Genomic DNA, 24,349 nt, shown 5'->3' with positions numbered 1-24,349 from the left:
GAGAAGAGCAGGCATTCTCTCAGGACACTAGAATTAATTGATAAAGCTTTGTTGAAGCCCATAGAAGATAAACCAGGGGCTGTAGTTTAGTTTTATGAAGTTCCATTGTTTCAATGTATGCTTAGTCTGGTCTTGGGGTATTACTCCAGAGACCTGTGGCAGATAAGGTTTGGCCTTTGACCTGGTTGCTATAGAAATGGACTTTTTCTTCTTACTAAGAACATAAGAATCGCCTCTGCTGAGACGGACCACAGGTCCAACATGCCCAGCAATCCGCTCCTACGGCGGCCCCCCAGGTCAATGACCTGTAAGTGATCTAATGCTCCAAGCATTTTATACTGTATAGTAACCTTCTAATTGTACCCTTCAATCCCCTTTTTCTTCAGGAACTCGTCCAATCCCATTTTGAAACCCAAAATCGTACTCTGCTCTACCACCTCTTCTGGAAGCGAATTCCAGGTGTCCACCACCCTCTGAGTGAAGAAGAACTTCCTAGCATTTGTTCTGAATCTGTCTCCCTTCAATTTTTTTGAGTGCCGTCTAGTTTTATTGCCCCCGCCAGTCTGAAGAATCTGTCCCTCTCTACCTTCTCTATACCCGTCATAATCTTGTAAGTTTCTATCATATCCCCTCTAAGTCTCTGCTTTTCCAGGGAAAAGAGCTCCAGCCTCTCAGCATAAGGAAGGTTCTCCAAGCCCTTTATCATTTTTGTTGCTCTTATCTGGACCCTCTCGAGTGTCGCCATATCCTTTTTAAGATACGGCGACCAGTATTGAACGCAGTACTCCAGATGCGGTCGCACCATTGCCCTATACAGCGGGAGGATAACTTCCTTGGTTCTGGTAGTGATACCTTTTTTGATAATGCCCAATATTCTGTTCGCCTTTTTTGAGGCCGCTGCGCATTGTGCCGCTGGTTTTATTGTTTTATCCACCAAAACCCCCAAGTCCTTTTCTAGGTTGCTTTCCCCCAATATCATCCCCCCCATTGTGTAGTTGTACATCGGGTTTCCTTTCTCTATGTGCATGACTTTACATTTCTCTACATTGAAGCTCATCTGCCATTTATTTGCCCACTCACTCAGTTTGTTCAGGTCCCTTTGGAGTTCTTTACATTCCTCAACAGATCTAACCATACCGGAGAATTTTGTGTCATCTGTAAATTTTATAACTTCGCACTTCGTCCCTGTTTCCAGGTCATTAATAAATATATTGAACAGCAGTGGTCCCAGCACTGACCCTTGCGGGACGCCACTCGTGACTCCTTTCCATTCAGAATATTGTCCCTTTACTCCTACCCTCTGTTTCCTGTCTGCCAGCCAGTTTCTGATCCATTTGTGTATGTCCCCTTCCACCCCGTGGTTCCACAGTTTCCTTAGTAGGCACTCGTGAGGTACAGAGATTACATTCCAGGGGGCCCTCCCCTTTTTTCAGAGTAAAGTTAGAAACACTAATTGGATATACAAAATGCATATATGATAGAATTAAATTTTAGTAAACTATTAAAATACAATAGTACTCGCATATATAGGAACTTAGATTAGAATCTAATTACTTCAAAAATGTATTGGAGGATTTATATAGAAAAAAGTAGATTTTTTGTGGGGAGTGGGTTGGCCACTCCCCTTCTTTTTCACTGAGACTAGAGATCTTCAGTGCACGCTGTTAAATGACTCAGCATGAGAGAAGCAGTTTGACTTCTAAGAGAATGATTTAAAGCTGTATGCATGGATATTTTTCTTTGTAAGTATATTGCAATACTTTTTCTTTCTTCTGTATTTTTATAAATGATGTAAGCTAGTATTAGAATGTAACTTTTAGAAATCCTTGTGTGAGGGGAAAGACACTCCCCCAATATGCATGCAAAAACCTTATATGGTATCAAATATTCTTGACCAAGATATGCAGGTAGAGGAGTGTCCTCATATATTAAACATAGCAGAATAAGAATTTTGAGGCTGTAATGTGCCTCCATTGTACAAATGCCTTTTGAAACAGATTATTCTGTTAATTTTTAATAAACAATATTTGATTGGAAATATTTGTACAATTGTCATTATTCCAGTGCATCTATGAGCAGGTTGGAACCATAACTCTATTCACTTACACAACATTTTCACATAATAGAGTTGTTATTCTCATTCATCTCAATTTTGACCAGAAGTAGTCTCGATCTCAACCAGTTTATAAAATTTCCTGCCCACTGGGGACATTTATGGAGACTAATTCCAGACTGGATAGTCAGTTTGGCCAAACAGTTTACAAAATTTACTTTCTATTTAGTTGCCAACCTCCCTCCATCCCATTTGTAGTAGCTAGGCAGTTCTATCTGTGAGAATATGCTGCCTAATTGTCTTGAAATAAAGCGCAGTTACTTACCTGTAGCAGGTGTTATCCAGGCAGATATTCTCACAACCTTCCCACCTTGCCTAGTTGGATTCTTAGCTTCTTTACTGAACTGATGGTTCTGTGAGCCGATGTCAGGCAGGAACGCACTCACACATATGCGGTACAGGCAGTCTTGAGACTTCTAAAGAATTTAAAATGAAAGTACTCTTTTACACTGTCTGTACTGGGACTTTGTGGATGATATCACCCATCTGTGAGAATATCTGCCTGCTGTTCCTGGATAACACTTGTTACAGGTAAGTAACTGTGCTTTATTTACTCCTGTTCCTTTGAGAATATTGACCATTTAACCCTATTCTGTTTTCTATGTAATAGAGCAGTGGTTCCCAAACCCTGTCCTGGGGGACCCCCAGCCAGTTGGGTTTTCAAGATATCCCTAATGAATATGCATGAGAGAGATTTGCATATAATGGAAGCGACAGGTATGCAAATCTTTCTCATGCATATTCATTAGGGATATTTTGAAAACCTGACTGGCTGGGGGTCCCCCAGGACAAGGTTTGGGAACCACTGTAATAGAGGTAAAGCTACATGAGTAGTGATAGCACAGTGACCTGGTAGAAGGAACCAGGGGGCAGCAGCAAGATACCAGAAAACACAGCTCATAATTTTTAGATATATACCTCTGATGTAAGTGCTCGCAGGAGCATGACCACATAGATATCATTTTGTGCACCATACTGGTATTTTGTGATCTTCTGTTATCCTGCTACCTCTGGTTCTTCATACCAGGTCATTGCGCTAGCCACTTTAGTCCTTTGGGATTGCAAAGGCAGGGTATATGCAAAAATGGAAATAAAATATAATCCTAAAGAAGGATGCCCAAGTTTAAAGAAAGATTTATAGGCTGCTGGCTGAATCAGTCTTCTTTTGGACCGAGTGTCCAGTCAAGAAGCAGTTGTGTTCCTAGAAAGACAGAAAGTAGTTAATTTCAATGACTGTGTGTAGCTTACTAGTCAACTCTGAAGTATGAGATGGGTTTACAAGCTGCTCATAACTTTTTTATTTTTAAATTTAGTCGTTTTGTCATTGTTAGAGAGATTTTAATTATTATAAGCTATAGGTGCAAATTCAGCCAATTTGTTCATGAAAGCCTTCAAGTGGATCTAAAAATTGAGAAACCAATAGATACTCTCTCATTAAAGCATTCAGGACATCACAATAAAAACAAATCTAAAACAAGTTTTATGGCAAATATCAAATATTGTAGCTTGAAGATTTGGACTGGATCTTTAACCCATTTATTTATTTGCTGCAGATTCGAAATGATTCCTCTCAAGTTGTGAATGAAAGTGTACCTCACATTTATGCTAAAGCTGCAGAAATGAGAACAATCTATAGAAAAATTGATAAATTGGAGGTATGTAATATGGGAATGTTGTGTAAACTCTTGGTGTGACAAAGAGTTTTTATATTAAATGCTATTTTCTTAATTTAAAAAAAAAAAAAAAAGAAGTGTAAACCAGGGCTCTACAATTCACAGGCACCAGATTACCATGGCATTTAGAACTAATACTCTGATGTCTGGGATTTCATGCCGCCTTGAGGTTTTTTCTGTTTTCTGTTCCATCACTGCATCATCAAAACAGTTCTTCCTCTGCACAGTGCGACTCAGCCATTTAGACTTGAGAAGGCTACTGTTCATATGTAGCTGTGAGCAATAAGGAATGGATCTATTGCTTTGAATACTTCTAGGTACTTGTGACCTGAATTAATCACATTTGGAAACCAGGATGCTAGGCACACTGGATTTTCATCTTGCATCTTATGTTCTTTTTGTATCATTAGGAAAGGGAAAAGAAGGTACCAAGCCTCGAAAACAAACAAAAAGAGGCTCTGGAGATGTCACTTCCAACCAAGTGGTCAGAGATCCTTTATTAGCAGTTTGTATCAAGGTTAAAAACGAGCAAATTGCCCAAAGGCAGAGTTCCAACTAGGATCCGAGTTTCAGCGAAAACATCGCCTTCCTCATGAGACAATTGTAAACTGAAACGACATATTAGCATTAAATTAAACAACGTTTGAGCAATTGGCACTTTACAACAAAAAATTTTTACATAATACAACGCATTGAAACACATTTCAAATGCAATATAAATTAAAACATGTAAATTAAATTTTTTTATGAATGAAAGAGGCTGAAAACTAAAAAAAACTTTGAATAATATAGAATACTGTTACCATTGGATCTGTACAAACATGGATACGACATAAGAAATAAATAAATACATATGTACACTTCGTGGAAACCATCACCTGCCTGAAAGGGCAGTTGTAAACTGAAACCACATATTTACATAGAAATTAAACAATGTACGAGCAATTAGCACATTGTGGCAGAAGACATGAATAAAACTTCTAATGGGTACACATTTCATATATAATACAAATAAATAGATACTTTTTGTATCATTCACATTTTTCTTATTTTCTCTTTGCTTCTGTTTTCTTATGTTTGTATTAGTGATTTACTTTTTTGGCAGAGAAGTATTTTTTAATCTACTTTTAAAAAATATTATTATTTATTTTTTTATTTTTTTTACCATTCTAGCTTTCATTCAACATTGTTAGTAGATGTGTCACATAAGCATGGACTTAGTTGCAACAACAGCATCTCTTTTTCCTGGGCCGACTACAGCTGCAACCTTTCATCTTATAGGGCTAACGTTTTGCAGCAGGGGGTCTCGGTTGTGATTAGACAAGGTTCAGAATGGTTCCTCCTAAGTCAGAAATAGAGGCCAATTTTATAGTCTGACCCAGTTGCATCACTACCTGAGAGATATAACAGAGCATAAATATTTTTCTTTTTCTGTTTTGAATTTTTATCAGAATTTTTTACCTTTTTTAAATCCATTTTTAAATACGAGCTATTTTTGTTCAGTAGAAAGGTTTGGACAATTTTGTGGTTTAGTAAATGATTTTTATGGCTGTTTTGGCCCTGTGCTGTTTAGTTGGACAATTTAAGAATAGCCTTACCAGGTCAGACCAATGGTTCATCAAGCCCAGTAGCTCGTTCTTATGGTGGACAATCCAGGTCCCTAGTATCAGGCCAAAACCCAAGGAGTAGCAACATTTCATAGAAACATGATGGCAGATAAAGGCCAAATGGCCCATCCAGTCTGCCTATCCTCAGTAACCATTATATCTTCCTCTCTCTTAAGAAATCCTACGTACTAGATGCTTTGGTGGGCTGACTTATTTTCTGGGACAGCCATCTCCTATGCACCCAATTTTGCCCCGGGTAAGATTAATCCGATTTTCCAGGTCTGGGCTAAATGGGGCCTTCAGACTCTGGGTGGATGGGAAGCTCCATCCATTTAGCACACTAGTTGATGAATATGGTCTGCCACCTAGAGACCTTTTTCACTATAAACAAATTGAAAGCTTAATTAAAAGACAGGCCATCACTGATTTGACCTCCCCTGAGCAATTGTCTCTTGGGCGGGCTATGACGGAAGGGAGTGGCAAGGGTAATATCGCAAAGATCTATGCTGCACAGTTGGCGCACCTTCAGCCCCCTCTGAAGTATAGGCAGCAATGGGAGAGGCTTCTTAGTAAAAGTTATTCAGATAAAGAATGGGGGAAAATATTTCAGTCTTTGCTTACGGTATCTATTGCTAGCAATTTGGTAGAAAATGGTTATAAGATGTACTGTCACTGGTACTATACTCCAGCATGCATTTGGTCTATTTATGGTTGTGGCTCTGATGTGTGCTGGAGAGGATGTGGAGCGGTGGGTACATTTGAACATATTTGGTAGACTTGCCCCAAGACACAGACCTATTGGGATAGTGTATTGCAATTTATTGCAAAAATGTTGGGCCATAGTAGACCTAAATCCATGGAGTGCTGTTTATTGAATGTTGAATGTATTGACTACACGACAGAAGAAATAGATTCACCTGGGTCTTATGGTGGGCCGACTTTTGCTGGCCTCTGCTTGGAAGAAGCCGAATCTTCCAGCTTTTAGGATGTTGTTGGCAAAAATGCATTATATCTAGCAAATGTCTGAATTGACTGCCCTCCGGAGGAATCAGTTGCAGAACTATTGTAAGATATGGGAAGTAGAGAATGACACAGTGACAAAATTCATCACCGTTCCTGTCCCCGCGGATAACCACGGGAAACCATCTCATGTCATTCTTTAAGGAGAGAGGGAAGAATCAGAAAATAATTGGGCACAACCACTGACCCGCAAGCTTTGCTTTGAAGAATGCTGGTGTAGAAGGACTGAGGTTGAAATAAACATTAGAAAATGACATGGGATTATTTCCCGCGGTTATCCGTGGGGACAGGAACGGTGATAAATTTTGTCACCGTGTCATTCTCTAATGGGAAGCTTATGATAATTGGCACCACACTCATTCTGACTCTACGTCCTTACTTTAATAGACGGAACTTGCTTGTTCTTTAGCTGCTGACCGAAGAGCACATGTCCTTTCCTTGGGGGTTGGGGGTTGGGAGGGAGAGGATGGTGGGAGGGGGGAAGGGTAGGAGGGGGGAATCTTGTCTTGTTCTTTTTCAATAAGCATGGGCGAGAGAGTATGGGTATGTTATTATTAGCTGCACTATTCTCTCCTTTTTTGTATACTGTTTATATGATGCTTAACATATGCTTCTGGATTGGTTAAATAAAAGCTCATTTCATTAAAAAAAAAAAAGATATCCCACACTTTCTTGAATTTACACAGTCTCTGTCTTTACACCCTCTTCCGGGAGACTGTTTCACGCACCTACCACCCTTTTCTGTAAAAAAAGTATTTCTTTAGATTACTCTTGAGCCTGTCACCTCTTAACTTCATCCTATGCCTTCTCATTCCAGAACTTCCTTTCAAATGAAAGAGACTCAAATCATACATTTACATCACGTTGGTATTTAAACGTCTTTGAAGGAAAGGCGAGAGAGAGGAGATATGATAAAGTATACAGATTGAGATATTTAAGTCTGTCCCTATATGCTTTATGATGAAGACCATTTTAGTAGCCTTCCTCTAGACCGACTCCATCCTTTTTATGTCTTTTTGAAGGTATGGCCTCCAGAATTGTACACAATATTCTAAATGAGGTATCGACAAAGACTTATGGTATCCATCTGAGGGTCATCAAGGAACTGAAAGGGACCACAGCTGAACTGCTTCAATTAATAGCCAATCTGTCGATCAAATCGGGAAAGATTCCAGAAGACTGGAAGGTGGCAAATGTTACGCCGATCTTCAAGAAAGGTTCGAGGGGAGATCCGGGAAACTACAGACCCTGGTGAGTCTGACCTCAGTACTGGGAAAGATAGTAGAGTCGCTGATAAAGAACCGCATCATCGATCACCTTGATGGACACAGGCTGATGAGAACCAGTCAGCATGGTTTTAGCAAAGGCAGATCATGTTTGATGAACTTGCTGCACTATTTTGAAGGAGTAAACAGACAGACAAGGGCGACCCGGTCAACATTGTATATCTGGATTTTCAGGAGACATTTGACAAGGTTCCGCTTGAATGACTACTTCGGAAAATTGTGAGCCATGAAATCGAGGGTGAAATACGTGGATTAAAAACTGGCTGGATCATAGGAAACAGAGAGTGGGGATAAATGGACAATACTTGGACTGGAAGAGCGTCACCAGTGGGGTGCTGCAGAGCTCGGTGCTTGAACCCGTGCTCTTCAACATCTTTATAAATGATCTAGACATTGGTACGACGAGTGAGGTGATTAAATTTGCGGACGATACAAAGTTATTTAGAGTAGTGAAGACGGGGATTGCAAAGATCTGCAACGTGATATAATCAGGCTCGAGGAATGGGCATCAACATGGCAGATGAGGTTCAATGTGGATAAGTGTAAAGTGATGCATGTAGGTAACAAAAATCTCATGCACGAATACAGGATGTCTGGGGCGGTACTTGGAGAGACCTCCCAGGAAAGAGACTTGGGAGTTATGATTGACAAGTCGATGAAGCCGTCCCAGCAATGTGAGGCAGCGGCAAAAAGGGCGAACAGAATGCTAGGAATGATAAAGAAGGGGATCACGAACAGAACGGAGAAGGTTATCATGCCACTGTACCGAGCCATGGTGCGCCCTCACCTGGAGTACTGTGTCCAGCACTGGTCGCCGTACATGAAGAAGGACACGGTACTACTCGAAAGGGTCCAGAGAAGAGCGACTAAGATGGTTAAGGGGCTGGAGGAGTTGCCGTACAGTGAAAGATTAGAGAAACTGGGCTTTTTCTCCCTCGAACAGAGGAGATTGAGAGGGGACATGATCGAAACATTCAAGGTACTGAAGGGAATAGACTTAGAAGATAAGGACAAGTTGTTCACCCTCTCCAAGGTAGGGAGAATGAGAAGGCACTCTCTAAAATTGAAAGGGGATAGATTACGTACGAATGTAAGAAAGTTCTTCTTCACTCAGAGAATGGTAGAAAACTGGAACGCTCTTCCGGAGTCTGTCGTGGGGGAAAACATCCTCCAGGGATTCAAGACAAAGCTAGACACGTTCCTGCTGAACCAGAACGTATGCAGGTAGGGCTAGTCTCAGGGCGCTAGTCCTTGACCAAGGGCTACCGCGTGAGTGGACTGCTGGGCATGATGGACCACTGGTCTGACCCAATAACGGCAATTCTTATGTTATACAGTGGCATCAATACCTCCTTTTTCCTATTGGCCATACCTCTCCCTATGTACCCTAACATCTTTCACCATCATCTTTTCAACATGTTTGGCCACCTTAAGATCTTCACATACAGTCACACCCACTCTTCTGTCATGTATATAAGTTCTTCACCCCCTAACTGTACCGTTTTTTTAGGTTTTTGCAGCCCAAATGCATGACCTTGCATTTCTTAGCATTAAGTTTTAGCTGCCAAATTTCAGACAGAATTTGAATCTTGGAATTCTGCCTCTGGCTTTACTCCTTTCACCAATATACCTGAAAATTTTTTTATCACATCAATACTTTTTTATTTTTTTCCTGCCCTTGTTTTTGCTATCCTGTGCACAGAAAGAGGTATGTTCTTCTTTACAATAGTTGTTAGCTCTGGGAGAACTGATTGCACCTGGATGGCTTCACCCATTTTTAAGCATGATTTGATCCTGCTATCTGTGGAGAGCACTTGTGATAGGTATGCTGCTTTGTTCTGTACAATGCAAGAAGATGAAAAAAGTCTACTGATCTAATGCAAAAATTATTTCTTTTTAACCAGACCTTTGTAAAAACTGTTGGACACACTGTGTCTGTACTAGAAGAACAAGTTGTACAGGCAGAAACAGACCTTGGGGCTTTTCCTAGTCCTTTAAGAAAAATTTTACACCGCATCAGTGTTCCGCCTTTCCTCAGTGTAAGTATTCCCAGATGTAATCAGCTGTAATCCTAAATTTAAGTTCAATACTTTATACTAAAATTGTTTTTGTCTTTCACTGTCTAACAAAAGTTAATTTTGAAGTTGAATGTCAGCAAAAGTTTGAATAAGGGCTGAACATATAGAATATAATGAGATGTTTGAAGATAGTTCAGCTTTAAAAGTAAAAAGCGCATTTCACAATAAATTTGGAGGACTATGGTCAAGTCTACAATTAGATTTTACATAATCCCTTTAAGCATCAAGAGTTCAGGTCGTATGTAACACATTTGTCCCCTGATATAATTTTTCTTCAAGAGACACACTTGACTGAGAAATATATATATTTACTAAAACACTCTAAATTCACACTAGGTATTGCTTCACACGCTGTTGGTAAGAAAAATGGATCTATTTTCTATAAATCTCTTCCTTTAACAATTATTATCCAGCAGATCAAACAGGTAGATGGTACTATCTCACAATTAAAACAAATTCCAAATAGCACCAAAAGGTTCTATAGAAGGTTCCACTCTTATGTAATCCGCCTTGAACCGCAAGGTAATGGCGGAATAGAAATCACTAATGTAATGTAATGTAATTTCATGATGCTAGTTTCCTTTGGTACAGAAATTTGCATATGGTTATATCAAAATTCACTGTGCACAAAGCTGAGTGTAAGCTGGTAAGCACAAATATTAGTCATTGATAGAGCAATCTTATAAATGCTTAATGATGTCATGATATGCTCTGGCCTTCCTGAGAGTAACGGAACTACAGTACTCCCCCGATATTCGTGGAGGTTCCGTTCCAGGAATCCCCGCAAATGTTGAAAAACCACAAATATGGTTTTTAGCAGGGGAGACAGGAGAGGGCAGCCGGAGCGCCGGTGAGTGAAGGAAATCATTTGCGGTATGCTCTGACCGCCTCTTCCTGATTGATGAGGCCCAACTTTAGTACAGGAAGAGGCAGTCGGAGCATACCGCAAATGATTTCCTTCACTCGCCGGTGCTCCGATTGCCTGGTCATTCGCGGTCGGAAAATACCACGAATGACTGGAACCGCGAATTCGCGGGGAGCACTGTACTCTGTTTTCCTATAGGAGATAAAGGTATCATCTGATTCTTTTATAAGCAAATTTTAAATGTGATTTAATATAACATAAAGAAGCAATTGACAAAGGGAAAAAAATAAAATTAGAAAGCAATTTATTTTACCTTTGTTGTCTGGTGATTTAATTTCTAATCTTTTTATTCCCTGACTGTTGCTTCTTCTCTGTGCTTGCAGCAGAATTCTGTGCTGTCAACCGTTTCTAGAGCCTCCACTCTATTCACTATTTCTTTTTTTTTTCTCCAGCGTTGTCAGGCGGAAGGTTGTCGATATCCCAATAAATATATCAGTATTAATTTAAGTCAATAGGTTCTCTTCACTTTGGTTGCAAATTATGATTTTTGTGTGGTCATGATAAAAGTTCACCTGTCATGATAAAAGTTCACCTGAAATGTGCCATCATTAAATCATCATTAATGCTTTAGCAGATTTTAACCACTGAAATAGGTAGAGCCTGGATCTAGGGCCACCCTCCTAATGAGCAGGTTTCCTCCATCCATCGGAACGCTTTTTTGTTTGGTGGGGGCCCAAAAGCTCCACCCCAGACCTGTCCAAACTATGACTCTGACTCCACCCCCATAATAATAATACTAATTGCAATGCAATTTCTTCTAACCATTTTTCATATACACACAATATCTTATTAATATATAATAGTAACCAGAAAATTAAAAAAACACAAAGCACACTGTATGCAGAGAAAATGTAGACAGCAGATATAAATTCTCAAAACTGACACATTTTGATCACTAAATTGAAAATAAAATCATTTTTCCTACCTTTGTTGTCTAGTGATTTCATGAGTCTCTAGTTGCATTTCCATCTGACTGTGCATCCAATATTTCTTTCTTATCCAACATTTCTTTCACAATCCAGCCCCATCCCCTTTGGGTCCAGGTCTCTCTCTCTTTTCCCTCTGCTTACCCTCCCCAGATCCATTGTCGGTTCTCCTTTGTACCTACCACCACCTTTGTTCCAGGTCTCCCTCCTCTGTTATGATCTTGCATCTCTCTGTTCTTCCTCATGGTCTCCCCCTCTATGTGCACCTCTCATGGACCAGCATCTGCCTCCTGTCTTTCACCTTTGGTCCAGGCCTCTCTCTCTGTGTCTTTCTTCTGCTTACAACCCCCTCTCTCTCTGTTCCTCCTCTGTTATGATCTTCCATCTCTTTGTTCTTCCTCAGGGTCTCTCCCCCTCTGTCTGCACCTCCCATAGTCCAGCATCTGCCTCCTGTCTTTCCCCTTTGGTCCAGGCCTCTCTCTCTCTCTTTCTTCTGCTTACAACCCCTCCCCCCTCCCGTCCTATTGGCAACATGTCTCCCTCTCTCTCCCTCCTTTGTTATGATCTTGCATCTCGCTGTTCTTCCTCAGGGTCTCTCCCCCTCTTATCTCTTCTGTCTGCACCTCCCGTAATCCAGCATCTGCCTCCTGTCTTTCCCTTTTGGTCCAGGCCTCTCTCTCTTTGTCTTTTTTCTGCTTACAACCCCCTCCCTCTTCTGTTATGATCTTCCATCTCTTTGTTCTTCCTCAAGGTCTCTCTCCCTCTGCACCTCCCATAGTCCAGCATCTGCCTCCTGTTTTTCCTCTTTGGTCCAGGCCTTTCTCTATCTTTGTCTTTCTTCTGCTTACAACCCCCTTCCTCTCTCTCCCTCCTTTGTTATGATCTTCCATCTCTTTTTTCTTCCTCAGGGTCTCTCACCCCCTCTGTCTGCACATCCCATAGTCCAGCATCTGCCTCCTGTCTTTCCCCTTTGGTCGAGGCCTTTCTCTCTCTCTGTCTTTCTTCTGCTTACCAACCTCCCCTCCCCCCAAGTCTTTCTCTGGCTCTCTCTTTCCTTCCTCCCTCCCTCCTTCCTAAGCCCCCCTCGCTTCCTTCCAGCCTTTGTCCCACCCCCTCCCCTGAAGCCAGCATGCCTCCCTCCTGCGCCAAAGCCTGGCCTACCCACCGCTGATTCTTCCCCCAGTCTGCCACCGAAGCCAGTCTCTGCCGTGTCGAAGCTTGACCTACCTGCTGCAGATTCTTCCTTCCCCTGGTCCACCGCTGAAGCTAGTCTGCCTGCCGCGCTGAAGCCTGGCCTACCTGGTTCTTCCTCCCCCCTTATGGTCAGCCGCTGCTCACTGCCTGCTGCTGCAGCAAATCTAAGAAGGGAAGAGCCAGGCGCATACAGCGGTGCCGACCCACAAGCCTTAACCCGACATCAATTCTGACATCGGAGGGAGGCTTGTGGGCCGGCGGTGTGCATTGGCTGCATGCCCCTGACCTTTCCTTTCCTGCAGTTACAGAGGTGGCGGGCAGGGAACAGCAGCGGCAGTGGGCGGCGGTCAGCTCGCGCACCACCTGACCAACAGGATGGGCAATTTTTGGGGAGGCCATGGCCCCTGTGCCCTTCCCCCCCTGCATGAGATTCTGTTCCGTGTAGTGAGAGAAGTACTTCAGAACAGTTACTTGATTGATAAATTGTTTAGGGGCAGTTTTAGCTTGAAAAACTGAACACTGCCCAAGCTCAGGTAGTAGGCTCATGTGAGATCATTGTTGAACAAGACCCCCACAGTGTGATCAGAAAGTTGTATCCAAAGCCATGCTTGTTAGAATAGTCAACCTACTTTGTAACCCAATGGAAGGAAATACTCAGCTATTCTTTGGGAATGACATATGCTTCAGGAATGTTTTCTAAACATCCTTTTCCAGCTACCGCTAGGTGGTGATTCCTAACGTGGAACCCTGCATCATGTAGCTATAGTTCTGGTTCCTCTTTCCCACATGCATCACTTTGCACTTGCTCACATTAAACATCTGCCATTTTGATGCCCAGTCTCCCAGACATTAGACCATATTTCCAACATTTATAGATCTCCTCTCATGTTTTCTATTTCCTCTGGTATGTCTGCTGTGTTGCAAATCTTCATCACCTGCAAAAAGACACACTTCTAATCATTCAGAAATATCACTCAACAGAATGGGCCCCAATACTGATCTGTGAGGCATACCAATACTCATCTTTCTTTCCTCTGAGCAAATTCTATTCACCACCAGGCCTTGCATTTCTTTGTTGCAGTGTTTGCATTTTGCACGCATGCACCTGCTTTAACCATAGTGAGGCAAGTAAGTAAAAGTAAGAGGAAAATGGTTCTCAAAAGTAGTAGCTGAGAAGGTAAGGAATAAGAGGTTAGCTTTCATAAACTACAAAAGATTGCAGAAAGAGGAAGACGGGCAAAAATATCTGGAAAAGTTAAGAAAGAGGTTGGTTGGGTAGTCAGGAAAGCAAAGATGCAAATGTAAGAAAAAATAGCTGACACAGTAAAACGTGGAGACAAGACATTTTTTTAGATATATTAGTGAGGAAGAAGTACAAAAGTGGCATTGTGAGACTCAAAGGTGAAGGGGAGAAATATGTAGAAGCTGATAAAGAAAAGGCTGAATTGCTTAACAAATATTTCTGTTCTGTATTCACGGCTAAAGCAACAGGAGCGGAACTGCAGAAGACAAACGTGAATAAGGATGGAGGAGTGGTAGACCCTGATTGATTTTCAGAGGGTTGTGTTTCGTGAGGAGCTAGCTAAAGGTAGACAAAGAGATGGGGTCTGATGGTGTTCACCCGAGGGTGCTGAAGGAACTTGGGGAAGTTCTGGTGGCTCCGCTGACTGACCTTTTCAATGAGTCTCTAGTCGGGAGTGGTACCAGAGCACTGGAGAAGGGTGGATGTGGTTCCTCTCCACAAAAGTGGAAGTGAGAAAGAAGTAGGGAATTACTGGCCGGTAAGTCTGACTTCTGTAGTAAGCAAATTAATGGAAATGCTTTTAAAATGGAGAATGGTCAAGTTTCTGGAAACCTGTGGATTACAGGACCGGAGGCAATATGGATTCACTAGAGGTAGGTCTTGTCAGACAAATCTGATCATTTTCTTTGACTGGGTGATCAGAGAATTGGATAGAGGGAGTGCATTAGATGTGGTATATTTAGATTTTAGCAAAGTGTTTTGACAGTGTTCCACACAGACGTCTAATAAATAAACTGAGTGCTCTCAGGATGGATCCCAAAGTGATAGGCTGGGTCAAGAACTGGTTGAGTGGAAGGCGACGGAAGGTAGTGATCAATGGAGATCGCTCTGAGGAAAGGAATGTTGCCAGTGGTGTGCCTCAAAGTTCTTTCTTGGTCCTGTTCTTTTTAACATTTTTATAAACTAAATTGCTGCAGGGCTGTTGGGTAAGATTTGGCTCTTTGTAGATGATTCCAAAATCTGCAATAGAGTAGACACCCAGGATGATGTGAATAACATGAAGAAAGACCCGAGGAGATCAGGGGGACCCGATGAGCAGGGGACCCGCTTGTCTCCCTCCCTCCTGTGCAGTAGCCGACGTTTTGCTTTTATCCCAGGACAAGCAGGCAGCATATTCTCACATGTGGATGATGTCATCCACGGAGCCCGGATGCGGACAGTCTCGCAAGCAGACTTGTTTGTAAAACTTTAAGAAAGTTCGCAACTGCCACACCGTGCATGTGCGAGTGTCTTCCTGCCCGATGTAGGACGTGCGTCTCCTCAGTTTTCTGCGGAGCTGAGAAGTCCTCTTTCAAAGCTCTGTGCTAGACTTAGTTTTACTTCGTGCCTTCTCTCATTGCAGCTCATGTAAATTTTTTTCTTACAGGGTCGCTGTGCTTTTTGCGCGTTTTCATTTCTTTAAAAAAAATTTTGTTTCCTTTTTTCATTGTGTGACAGCAGGGCCTCAGCCTATGGGCTTCGATTTCAACGTGGCTATTTTCCAGTCTATTTCCCAGTCAGTCACAGACTTTAAGAAGTGTAGCCGCTGCCAGCGCGCAATATCCCTCACTGACCCACATAAGTGGTGTGTTCATTGTTTAGGACTTGACCATTGTCTGGAGTCATGTGCCTGCTGCGCTACCCTTCAACCTCGAGCCATTAAACGTCGTCGAGTTCAGGTAGAGAAGATATTCGGTGGTATGGATAGGCCTTTACCTAAGGTCCTAACCCCGACTCCAATCCCAGTCTCAACCTCAACCCCGAATCCAGTCAAGTCTCTTACGGGGTTCCCACCTTCAACCTCAACCTTAATCAAACCTTCCTCGTTTGAGAAGTCCTCATCCTCGGGCAAATCTAGTAAGTCTTCTCCTGAGGAGCTGTTATCCTAACTGTCTCCCTTAGGCAAGGTAGCTAAGCAAATTCCTCCAGTCATGCCACCCTTAGAACCGATAGTCCTGAAGCTGCCTAAGAAGCATGTCTCCAAATCTAGGCATCATTCTTCCTCATCTTCCTCGGAAACTATAGCCACACCAAATGTACCAGATCCACTGGTCTTGGTCCCGGTTTTGCAGGATATGATCCAGACTATTCTGCATCAGGAGTTTGGTAATGTGCTTGCCCAATTTACTCCTGCAGTCCAGCCTGAGTACTCAGCAGTATCACAAGGAGTCGAGTCCTTGGCAGTGCCTCAAGCTCTTCCTAGTCACTCTATGCAAGGAGTCGAGTCTTTAAGAATGCCCGAGTTGAATCTACACACACTAATCAAGGAGTCAAGTCCTTGCGAGTGACTCAATCGGAGTCTGCACACTCTATGCAAGGAGCTGAGTCTTTACGAGTGCTTCAAGATACCTCGACACAAGGAGCTGAATCCTTTTTGGTGTCTCGACATCGATCTCCGACTTCCAGCCCTCCTTCCTTTCAAAGGCATTGCCCTTTTCGAGGCATAGGGCAAGGACTCCTCGACATTCATATTCTAAGCTGGACCTGACTCAATCACAGGACCATGATTCGGGCACAGTTCTCCACATCAGCTGTCGAGGTACCCATCGAGGCCCAAGTTGTCTTCTCGAGATAGGTCTCGCTTATCCAGGCATTAAGACTCCAACTCCTCAGTTGAGAAGACCTACTGCAGAGCCTTACCACTCTCGCCTCTCGAGTTCTTCTCCTGCGAGGTATTCTATGCATTCTATCAGTGAGTCAGCTTTACCAATGGATTCAGATCTAAGGTATCAGTACTTCAGAGACACTTCACCTTCGTTCTCTGCAATGAGAGGAGCCTCAAGGTCACCTTCTTCAGATCAGGTATCCTTTTCCAAGTTTCTCTGTCAAATGAGTAAGGATCTGGACATCACGTTGGAGTCTGACTCCAAATACTCCACTGAGTATTTGGAAGAAATGGGTATGCCTCATCCTCCTAGGGAGTCTCTAAAATTACCAATTAATCGACTTATTTCTCAAACCTTCAAACAAAATCTTGAGACACCTAATTCCGTTCCCGCTGTGCCAGAGAAGTTGGAATCTCGCCACAGGATGGTCCACTCTAAAGGCTTTGAAAAGTCTCAATTATCCCATCAGTCCCTTCTCATGGAGTCCTCTTTAAAAAGAACCAATCCTGCCCAAGTTAATTCCACCGTCTTGCCTGGAAGAGAGGGCAGGACTATGGACAAGTTTAGCTGTCGCCTGTATCAAAATTCACTTATAGCAACCAGAGTTTTGAATTCACTTCTTATCTCAAACATTTGGTCAATACCATGCCTGATTTTGCCAAATATATTCCACAGCATCGGCTTCCAGAGTTTCAACAGCTGTGCAACACTCTGACTCACCTTCACACTCATCTTGTACAATCTTCATATGATGCATTTGAACTTTCCTCGAGGGTCACTGCATTCTTGGTGGCAATGCGCCGGCTTGCCTGGCTTCACACTGTAGACATGGACCCGAATCTTCAAGATCGTCTGGCCAACATTCCTTGTCAAGGCAATGAGCTTTTTGATGACTCTATCGAGGCAGCTACCAAACGTTTATCTGAACATGAGAAATCGTTTGCTTCCATCATCAGGCCAAAGCCTAAGCCTTCTACCTCTAAGGGCTCCAGGCCTAGTCCATCCTACCAGAGGCGTTTTCCTCAGCGGACGGCTCCTTATTCAAGGGCACCCCCTAAGAAACAACAGCAAAGACATCAGAAACCTCAGACTCCTGCTGCACTCAAGGCCTCTCAGTCTTTTTGACCATCTAATACAGAGCATAACCTCAATCGTTCTGCCTCTGTCCTCTCCTTTTCCCATTGGGGGTCGTCTCCATCATCTTTACCAACGTTGGGAACTCATTACTTCCGATCCCTGGGTACTCTCAATCATCAGGGAAAATTACTCTTCATTTCAACAGATTCTGCCAGATCTGCCTCCAAGAGAGTATTCTTCCAATTCATCGCAGACCACTCTTCTTCAGGAAGCCCAGGCTCTGCTCCATCTCTGTGCCATCGTGGAGGTTTCTCTGGAACAGCAGAGCAGTTGGTTTTACTCCCGCTACTTCCTAGTTCCAAAGAAGACGGGCGATCTGCAACCTATCTTGGATCTCAGAGCACTCAACAAATTTCTTGTCAGAGAAAAATTTAGAATGTTGTCTCTGGCATCCTTATATCCCCTTCTAGATCAGAACGATTGGTTATGTTCTGTAGATCTCAAAGAGACTTACACTCATATTCCCATTCATCCAGCCTCTCGCAAGTTCCTCAGATTTCAGGTAGGACATCTTCATTTTCAGCACAAAATACTACCCTTCGGCCTGGCATCATCTCCCAGAGTGTTCACCAAGTGCCTAGTTGTAGTGGCAGCAGCTCTGCGCAACCATGGTCTTCAGGTGTTCCCATACCTGGACGACTGGCTCATCAAAGACTCAACATCTCAGGGGGTTATTGTAGCGACCCAACGGACTATGTGGTTCCTCCAAAGTTTGGGCTTCAAAATCAACTTTCCCAAACCCAACTACAGCCCTCTCAGAATTTACAGTTCATTGGAGCTGTACTGGATACTGTGCAACTCGGAGCATTTCTTCCTCAACAACGTCGGGATATTCTCATTCAACCTTGCCAAAAAGTGTCTTCTCTGTCTTCAGTTTCAGCAAGACAAACACATGATGGTTCTCCTAGGTCACATGGCTTCTACCATTCACATGACTTCTTTTGTCAGACTTCACCTCAGAATTCCTCAGTGGACCCTGGCATCTCAGTGGGCGCAGGCTTTCGACCCACTCTCCTTCGTTGAGACAGTCTCTCCACTGGTGGATGCTCTCTTCCAATCTCTTCAGAGATTTACTCTTTCAAACGCCCCCTCATCAGAAGGTCCGCATGACAGATTCCTCAACCTATGTTTGGGGGGCTCATCTCGATGGTCTCCTTACTCAAGGCCATTGGTCCAGCATGGATCGTCAGTGCCACATCAATGTTGGAACTCAGAGTGATCTTCAATGCTCTCAAAGCTTTTCAGCATCTTCTTCACGATCAAATAGTCTTCATTCGTACAGACAACCAAGTCACCATGTAATATGTCAACAAGCAGGGGGGCACTGGTTCTCTCCCTCTTTGTCAGGAAGCTCAAAAGGTGTGGAACTGGGCAATCCATCACAACTAGTGCTGCCCGATTTAGGGAAAAAATTTTCAATTCAATTCAGCCTATTGAATTGGTTTTTCGATTCAATTCGATTTTCCTGCCCAATTGGGTGTTTTGGGTTTTTTTCCAAACATCTTGGTGGGTTTATTTTACAGCCTCTTCACCCCCTTTGCCTTCTCCTAACCACACTGGTGCTGTAGTGTAAACAAAATAAACAAACAAAAAAGACTTTTCCTCTCTCTGTTAAATCCTAGCTCACATTTGCAGTCTAACACCAGCTCTGCCAGGATACACATTTCAAATCTGACATATTGTAATCACAAAACAGAAAATAAAATTAGTTTTTCTACCTTTTGTTGTGTGGTCATTATTCAAATTTTGTTGGTCTCGGGCTCTGGTTGTCTTCTGATAACTTGCTTGCCAGGATCTCCTTCTTTCTTCTTTCTCCCTGCTAACCATCCATCTTCCATCTCTGTCCTCCACTTCCGTTTCTCTTCCCTCCCCAGGAGGTCTAGCATCTTTCCTTTTTTTTGTCTCCCTCCACAGATCCACCTTCACCTCTGACGTCAATTCTAACGTCGGAGAGGAAGTTCCAGGCCAGCCAGGCAGCGATTGGCTGGCTCAGAATTTCCTCTCTGACGTCAGAATTGACGTTGGAGGTGAAGTCTTGTGAATCTGGCGCTTATACGCGCCTGGCCTGGCTCGGGAAGGCAGGAAGAAAAAGATTGCAAAGGCAACGCGATCAATTCACATTGCCTTTGCGATCTACTGGTCAATCGCGCTCGACCATTTGGGCACCCCTGCTGTTATGGTATCCTGTCCTGACCTGAGGAAAGGGGTTTAGTCCCCAAAAAACTGCCTTATTTCCATTTCCTATTTATAAACTTTAATCAATAGATACAATACTACTGCTCTTTTTATTTTCCTGCATTGATTTTGCAGTTTGGGATTGCCCCTCCTTTTTTATGCAAAACATATGGTTCTTTAAGTTTAATAAGTGCTGCTGGTGAAATACCTTTGTAGTTTAAAGAAATAACACCCTGCTTCTGTTTTTTTGTTGCTGTTGTAATAATAATAATTTTATTCTTATATACTGCCTAAGCCATAATAGTTCGAGGCGGTTTACAACAAGAAATACTGGACAAGCAGTAGAAAGATACATATCATACGAAATACAATATTAAAATAAGAATAAAAATGAATTAAAAAGTTAAAACAATAAACCTTCAAATTATAAATCAATCAAACAGCTGGGTTTTTACTAATTTTCTAAAAGCAAGATAAGAAGGCGCATGCATAAAGATATTACCCAACCAGTCATTCATTTTGCCAGCTTTAAAAGCGAGGGTTCTATCAAAAAATCTTTTATACCTACAAGCTTTTACTGTTGGAAAAGTGAACAGATGTATTAGATTTGTGGATCTGTTAGAACAGTCCAAAGAAAAATGTGAATCCAGGTAGGCAGGTGCCATACCAAATAGTGATTTAAAACAGATACAAATAAATTTAAATAGAACTCTTGCCTCAGTTGGCAACCAATGCAATTTTTTAAAATAAGGACTAATATGTTCCCATTTTTTTCAAATCAAAAATCAACTGAACTGCTGAGTTTTGAACAACTCAAAGTCTATTAAGGGTTTTCTTGCAAGTTCCCAAATAAATAATATTACAATAGTCCAGCATACTTAGTACGGAAAATTGAACCAACAAACGGAATGAAAATGCATCAAAATATTTTTTTATGGTTCAAAGTTTCCATAAAACCAAAAAAACATTTTTTAACTAATTGATCAGTATGTTCTTCTAAAGTAAGATGTCACACCCACAATTTTTATTATATCGACTATAGGGAAATCTTGAGACGAGGCAAGATGGCGTCTGGAGCAGGAGGGAGACGAGGCAAGATGGCGTCTGGAGCAGGACGCTGAGAGGAGCACTTCTCTCTTCTGGGGGAAAATTTCCTTTATTTCAACTTTAACGTTTATATTTCAATGCCTAAAAGAAGAGGGAAAACGAGGGGTATTCCTCTACCTACCTCGGGCTTCTCGACGCCGAGGCAAACTGTGATAACAGCTTTCACAGTTCCTCCTTCCATGTCGGGCGCCTCCGCTGCTGTGGAGAGGGAACTCCACAGCTTGGACAGCGAGATGTCTCTCTCGCTGAGCCCACGAGGACCGCATACCCCTCCCATCCCAGGAGAATCTTCGTCGCAGAGGAATTGGCAAGAGGGCTCCCCCGGAGTGTGGGGGGAGGCTCATTCACTCTCCGAAGTGAACCCGGAAGTGAAACACACAGCAGACACGCTGACTCCGATGTCGGAGAGTCAGCGTCCTGGGGGAGAGGAGCCATTGGTAACCAGCGTCGGGGAGGCTGTAGGAGTTCAGAATTCCATCGCAGGAGCAGGAGCCGTACCAAAGCCGGCCGGTATCCCCCTCCTCGGACCGTTGGTGAAACCACAGGCTGTTACCCTGGATTCTATCTGGACTGCGATAGAGAATTTGCACCTGGTATGTTCTAATTTTCTTACTACAACTCAGAATTCTACTTCCAGGATAAGTTCCCTAGAAACTATTACCCAGCAACACCAAGTGGACTTAAAAAAATTAGATAAAGAAACAACAGAGACTAAGAATTTAATTTCTAAACAAACAACAGATAAAATGATGATTTTGAGGAAGATTGAAAACCTGGAGAACCAGCAAAAGAATTTAAATTTGAGGATTCTTAATTTTCCGGTTGCCAAGTTTATGTCTCCTCAAGAACTGTTTAAGAACTTTATGTTGAATGTTTTAAATGTACCTGAAGTAAGTCTTCCTCCGATACAAAGAATTTATTACTTAAAACAAGTGCAGAAAGAAAAAGCTGTAGTGGATGAAAATGCTCAATTAGATGTTTCCGCTATTCTGCAATCTTCTGATATTGAAACTCAAGGAAGAACAACTTTATTGGTCTCGTTGGTATTTCTTCAAGACAAAGAGATGTTGCTTAGATTATATTTTAATTTAAAGCAGATTACATATTTGGGAGAAAGGGTATATATATTTCCTGATGTTTCGAGGTGGACACAATCTAGGAGGAAAGAATTTCTGCTATATAGACCAAAGGTGATTGCTTTGGGGGCAAGTTTTCAGTTGCGATTTCCTTGCAAATGTTTTATTTCCTATCAAGGAAGTAAATATATTTTCTTCGAACCTGCCCAATTAGGTTTTTTCCTTGAAGGTAAAGGTATCTCTACACAGTCCGAATGATAAAGGTTAATAATGCGGTTGATTTATTTTGGATAGGATAAGATCAGGCTGCTCTATTTCTTTATTTCTATTTTTCTTTTGTATATTTCCCCTTTCCCGAGGGGGTTTTTTATTTCATCTTGTCTCTTCTCTCCAGGTTGTGGACTGTATTATATGATTTATTTTGAATGTTTAAATTTCGATCCTTGGTTTGTATTATGACTAAGAGACAATATTTCTGTATTTCTTTAAACATCTTTATATATATAGGATGTATTAAAATGATAAATAAAAAAAAAAAAAAAAAAAAAAAAAAAAAAAAAATATTTTTTTATGGTTCAAAGTTTCCATAAAACCAAAAAAACATTTTTTAACTAATTGATCAGTATGTTCTTCTAAAGTAAGATGTCACACCCACAATTTTTATTATATCGACTATAGGGAAATCTTGACCATTCAAGAATATCGATGTTTCCTTAATTTTGTCATTGGGACTTGCCAGAAAAATCTTAATTTTATCAGGATTAAGTTTTAATTTAAAATTCATCATCCACTGTCCAATATGGTTTAAAATGGAAGATAAATGGTTTATAATCTCAGGTGTCAAGTGGTAAGGGGAATAACTATCGTCCGCATAAATATAAAATTTCACTTTTAAACTATGCAACAGGTTCCCTAGTGAAGCAACGTAGGAAATAAGGGAGAACCCTGAGGAACTCCACAAAGGTTTGTCCAGTGACGTGAAGACTTTTGAGGTATTCAACCCTTAACAAATGCATTTTTGTTTTGTTTTTTTATAGAAGTTTTCTTCTACAAGACAACAGGAAACCCAGTATGTGCCTCCAGTTATTTTTAAGACAAAAGACTACTTTCCAGGTCAAAACAAGGAGCCTCATTCATGAACTTGCTTCTAAGCTGATTTTGGCCATTTGAAAAAACAGTGTACTGTAGTAGGAACTGAAATATTTTTTGTGCTGGAGATTCTGCATTAGCTGCATGGACTTGTAATAAGCACCACACACAGCACTAATATAAACTAAGACCCAAGTCTGTGATTAAGGAGGAGCCTGTATCATTGTATGTCTTCCTGGAGTGTGGACATTGGCAACTGCATAAAACCTCAAAAAAATGATGTAAAGCCTGAATTCTCATTTTGTAAGCACATTACTGTTCAACAGCGTTTTTGTATATATTTTAATGTTTTTTTGAAAATGTTTGTTCAGACTTTTAGGTATAGTAGGATTTTTTTGATGTTAAAGTTTTGGTAATTGAGGAGCTGAAATTAGAAATGCGCATAATTGAATTCCTCAAGAAATAGGTAATGGGTGGTACCATAGAGTATTGTGTGTTGAACAATTAAGAGAATACACTGCTATTCCTCTGAACTCTCAAACTATGCAAACTTAAAACAAGACTATTCTGTGTTTGCACTTTAATGTTCTATTTTGAAATGGTCAGGCTAGAATCTTGATTTTTTTTTTTTCATTATAATATAAAGTGTCAACATATATGCACTGTAACCAAAGGTATTCTTTTCTATATTTGAAATATTAAAATAGAAGTGACTAACTGTATATAAACATTTGTGTAGGTGCCAGATGTAATCTACCTATAAAATAATCATAATTGTCAGCTGAAGACAAACTGTGCTAAACCTAAATGGATAATGTGAATGTTTTTATTTTTATCTACATTTATAACCTATTTTTCAAAGGTATGAAACAGAAAAAGAAAGGGAATCACCTTATTCTGAAATAAGAAGATAGAAACATAAAAAATTGGCACACACATCCATTATATAGTCCGAAAACTAGAAGAAGCAGAATCGCTTTCTTTTGTGAGCTTTGAAAATGGCAAAGTAGTGCTACTAATCTAACTATGGAATAGATGTTCAGAAGATTCATAGG

At 41.5% G+C, this 24,349-nt stretch overlaps 1 protein-coding gene across 1 annotated transcript in view; it reads left to right on the top strand.

Moving 5' to 3' along the window:
- Positions 1-24,102, top strand: part of LOC117355628 (biogenesis of lysosome-related organelles complex 1 subunit 4-like) — a 42,613-nt gene extending 18,511 nt beyond the window's left edge. The window contains exons 3-5 of the mRNA XM_033934475.1: positions 3,667-3,768; positions 9,604-9,738; positions 23,243-24,102. Coding sequence (XP_033790366.1) covers positions 3,667-3,768; positions 9,604-9,738; positions 23,243-23,344 — 339 coding nt within the window. The 3' untranslated portion in view covers positions 23,345-24,102. The remainder of the gene's footprint in view (positions 1-3,666; positions 3,769-9,603; positions 9,739-23,242) is intronic.
- The last annotated feature ends 247 nt before the right edge of the window (positions 24,103-24,349 follow it).

Source organism: Geotrypetes seraphini, chromosome 2 (genome assembly GCF_902459505.1).
Source record: "Geotrypetes seraphini chromosome 2, aGeoSer1.1, whole genome shotgun sequence".
Taxonomy (NCBI): domain Eukaryota; kingdom Metazoa; phylum Chordata; class Amphibia; order Gymnophiona; family Dermophiidae; genus Geotrypetes; species Geotrypetes seraphini.
Note: the sequence above shows the minus strand (reverse complement) of the source record. Positions and strands in the feature narration are given on the sequence as shown.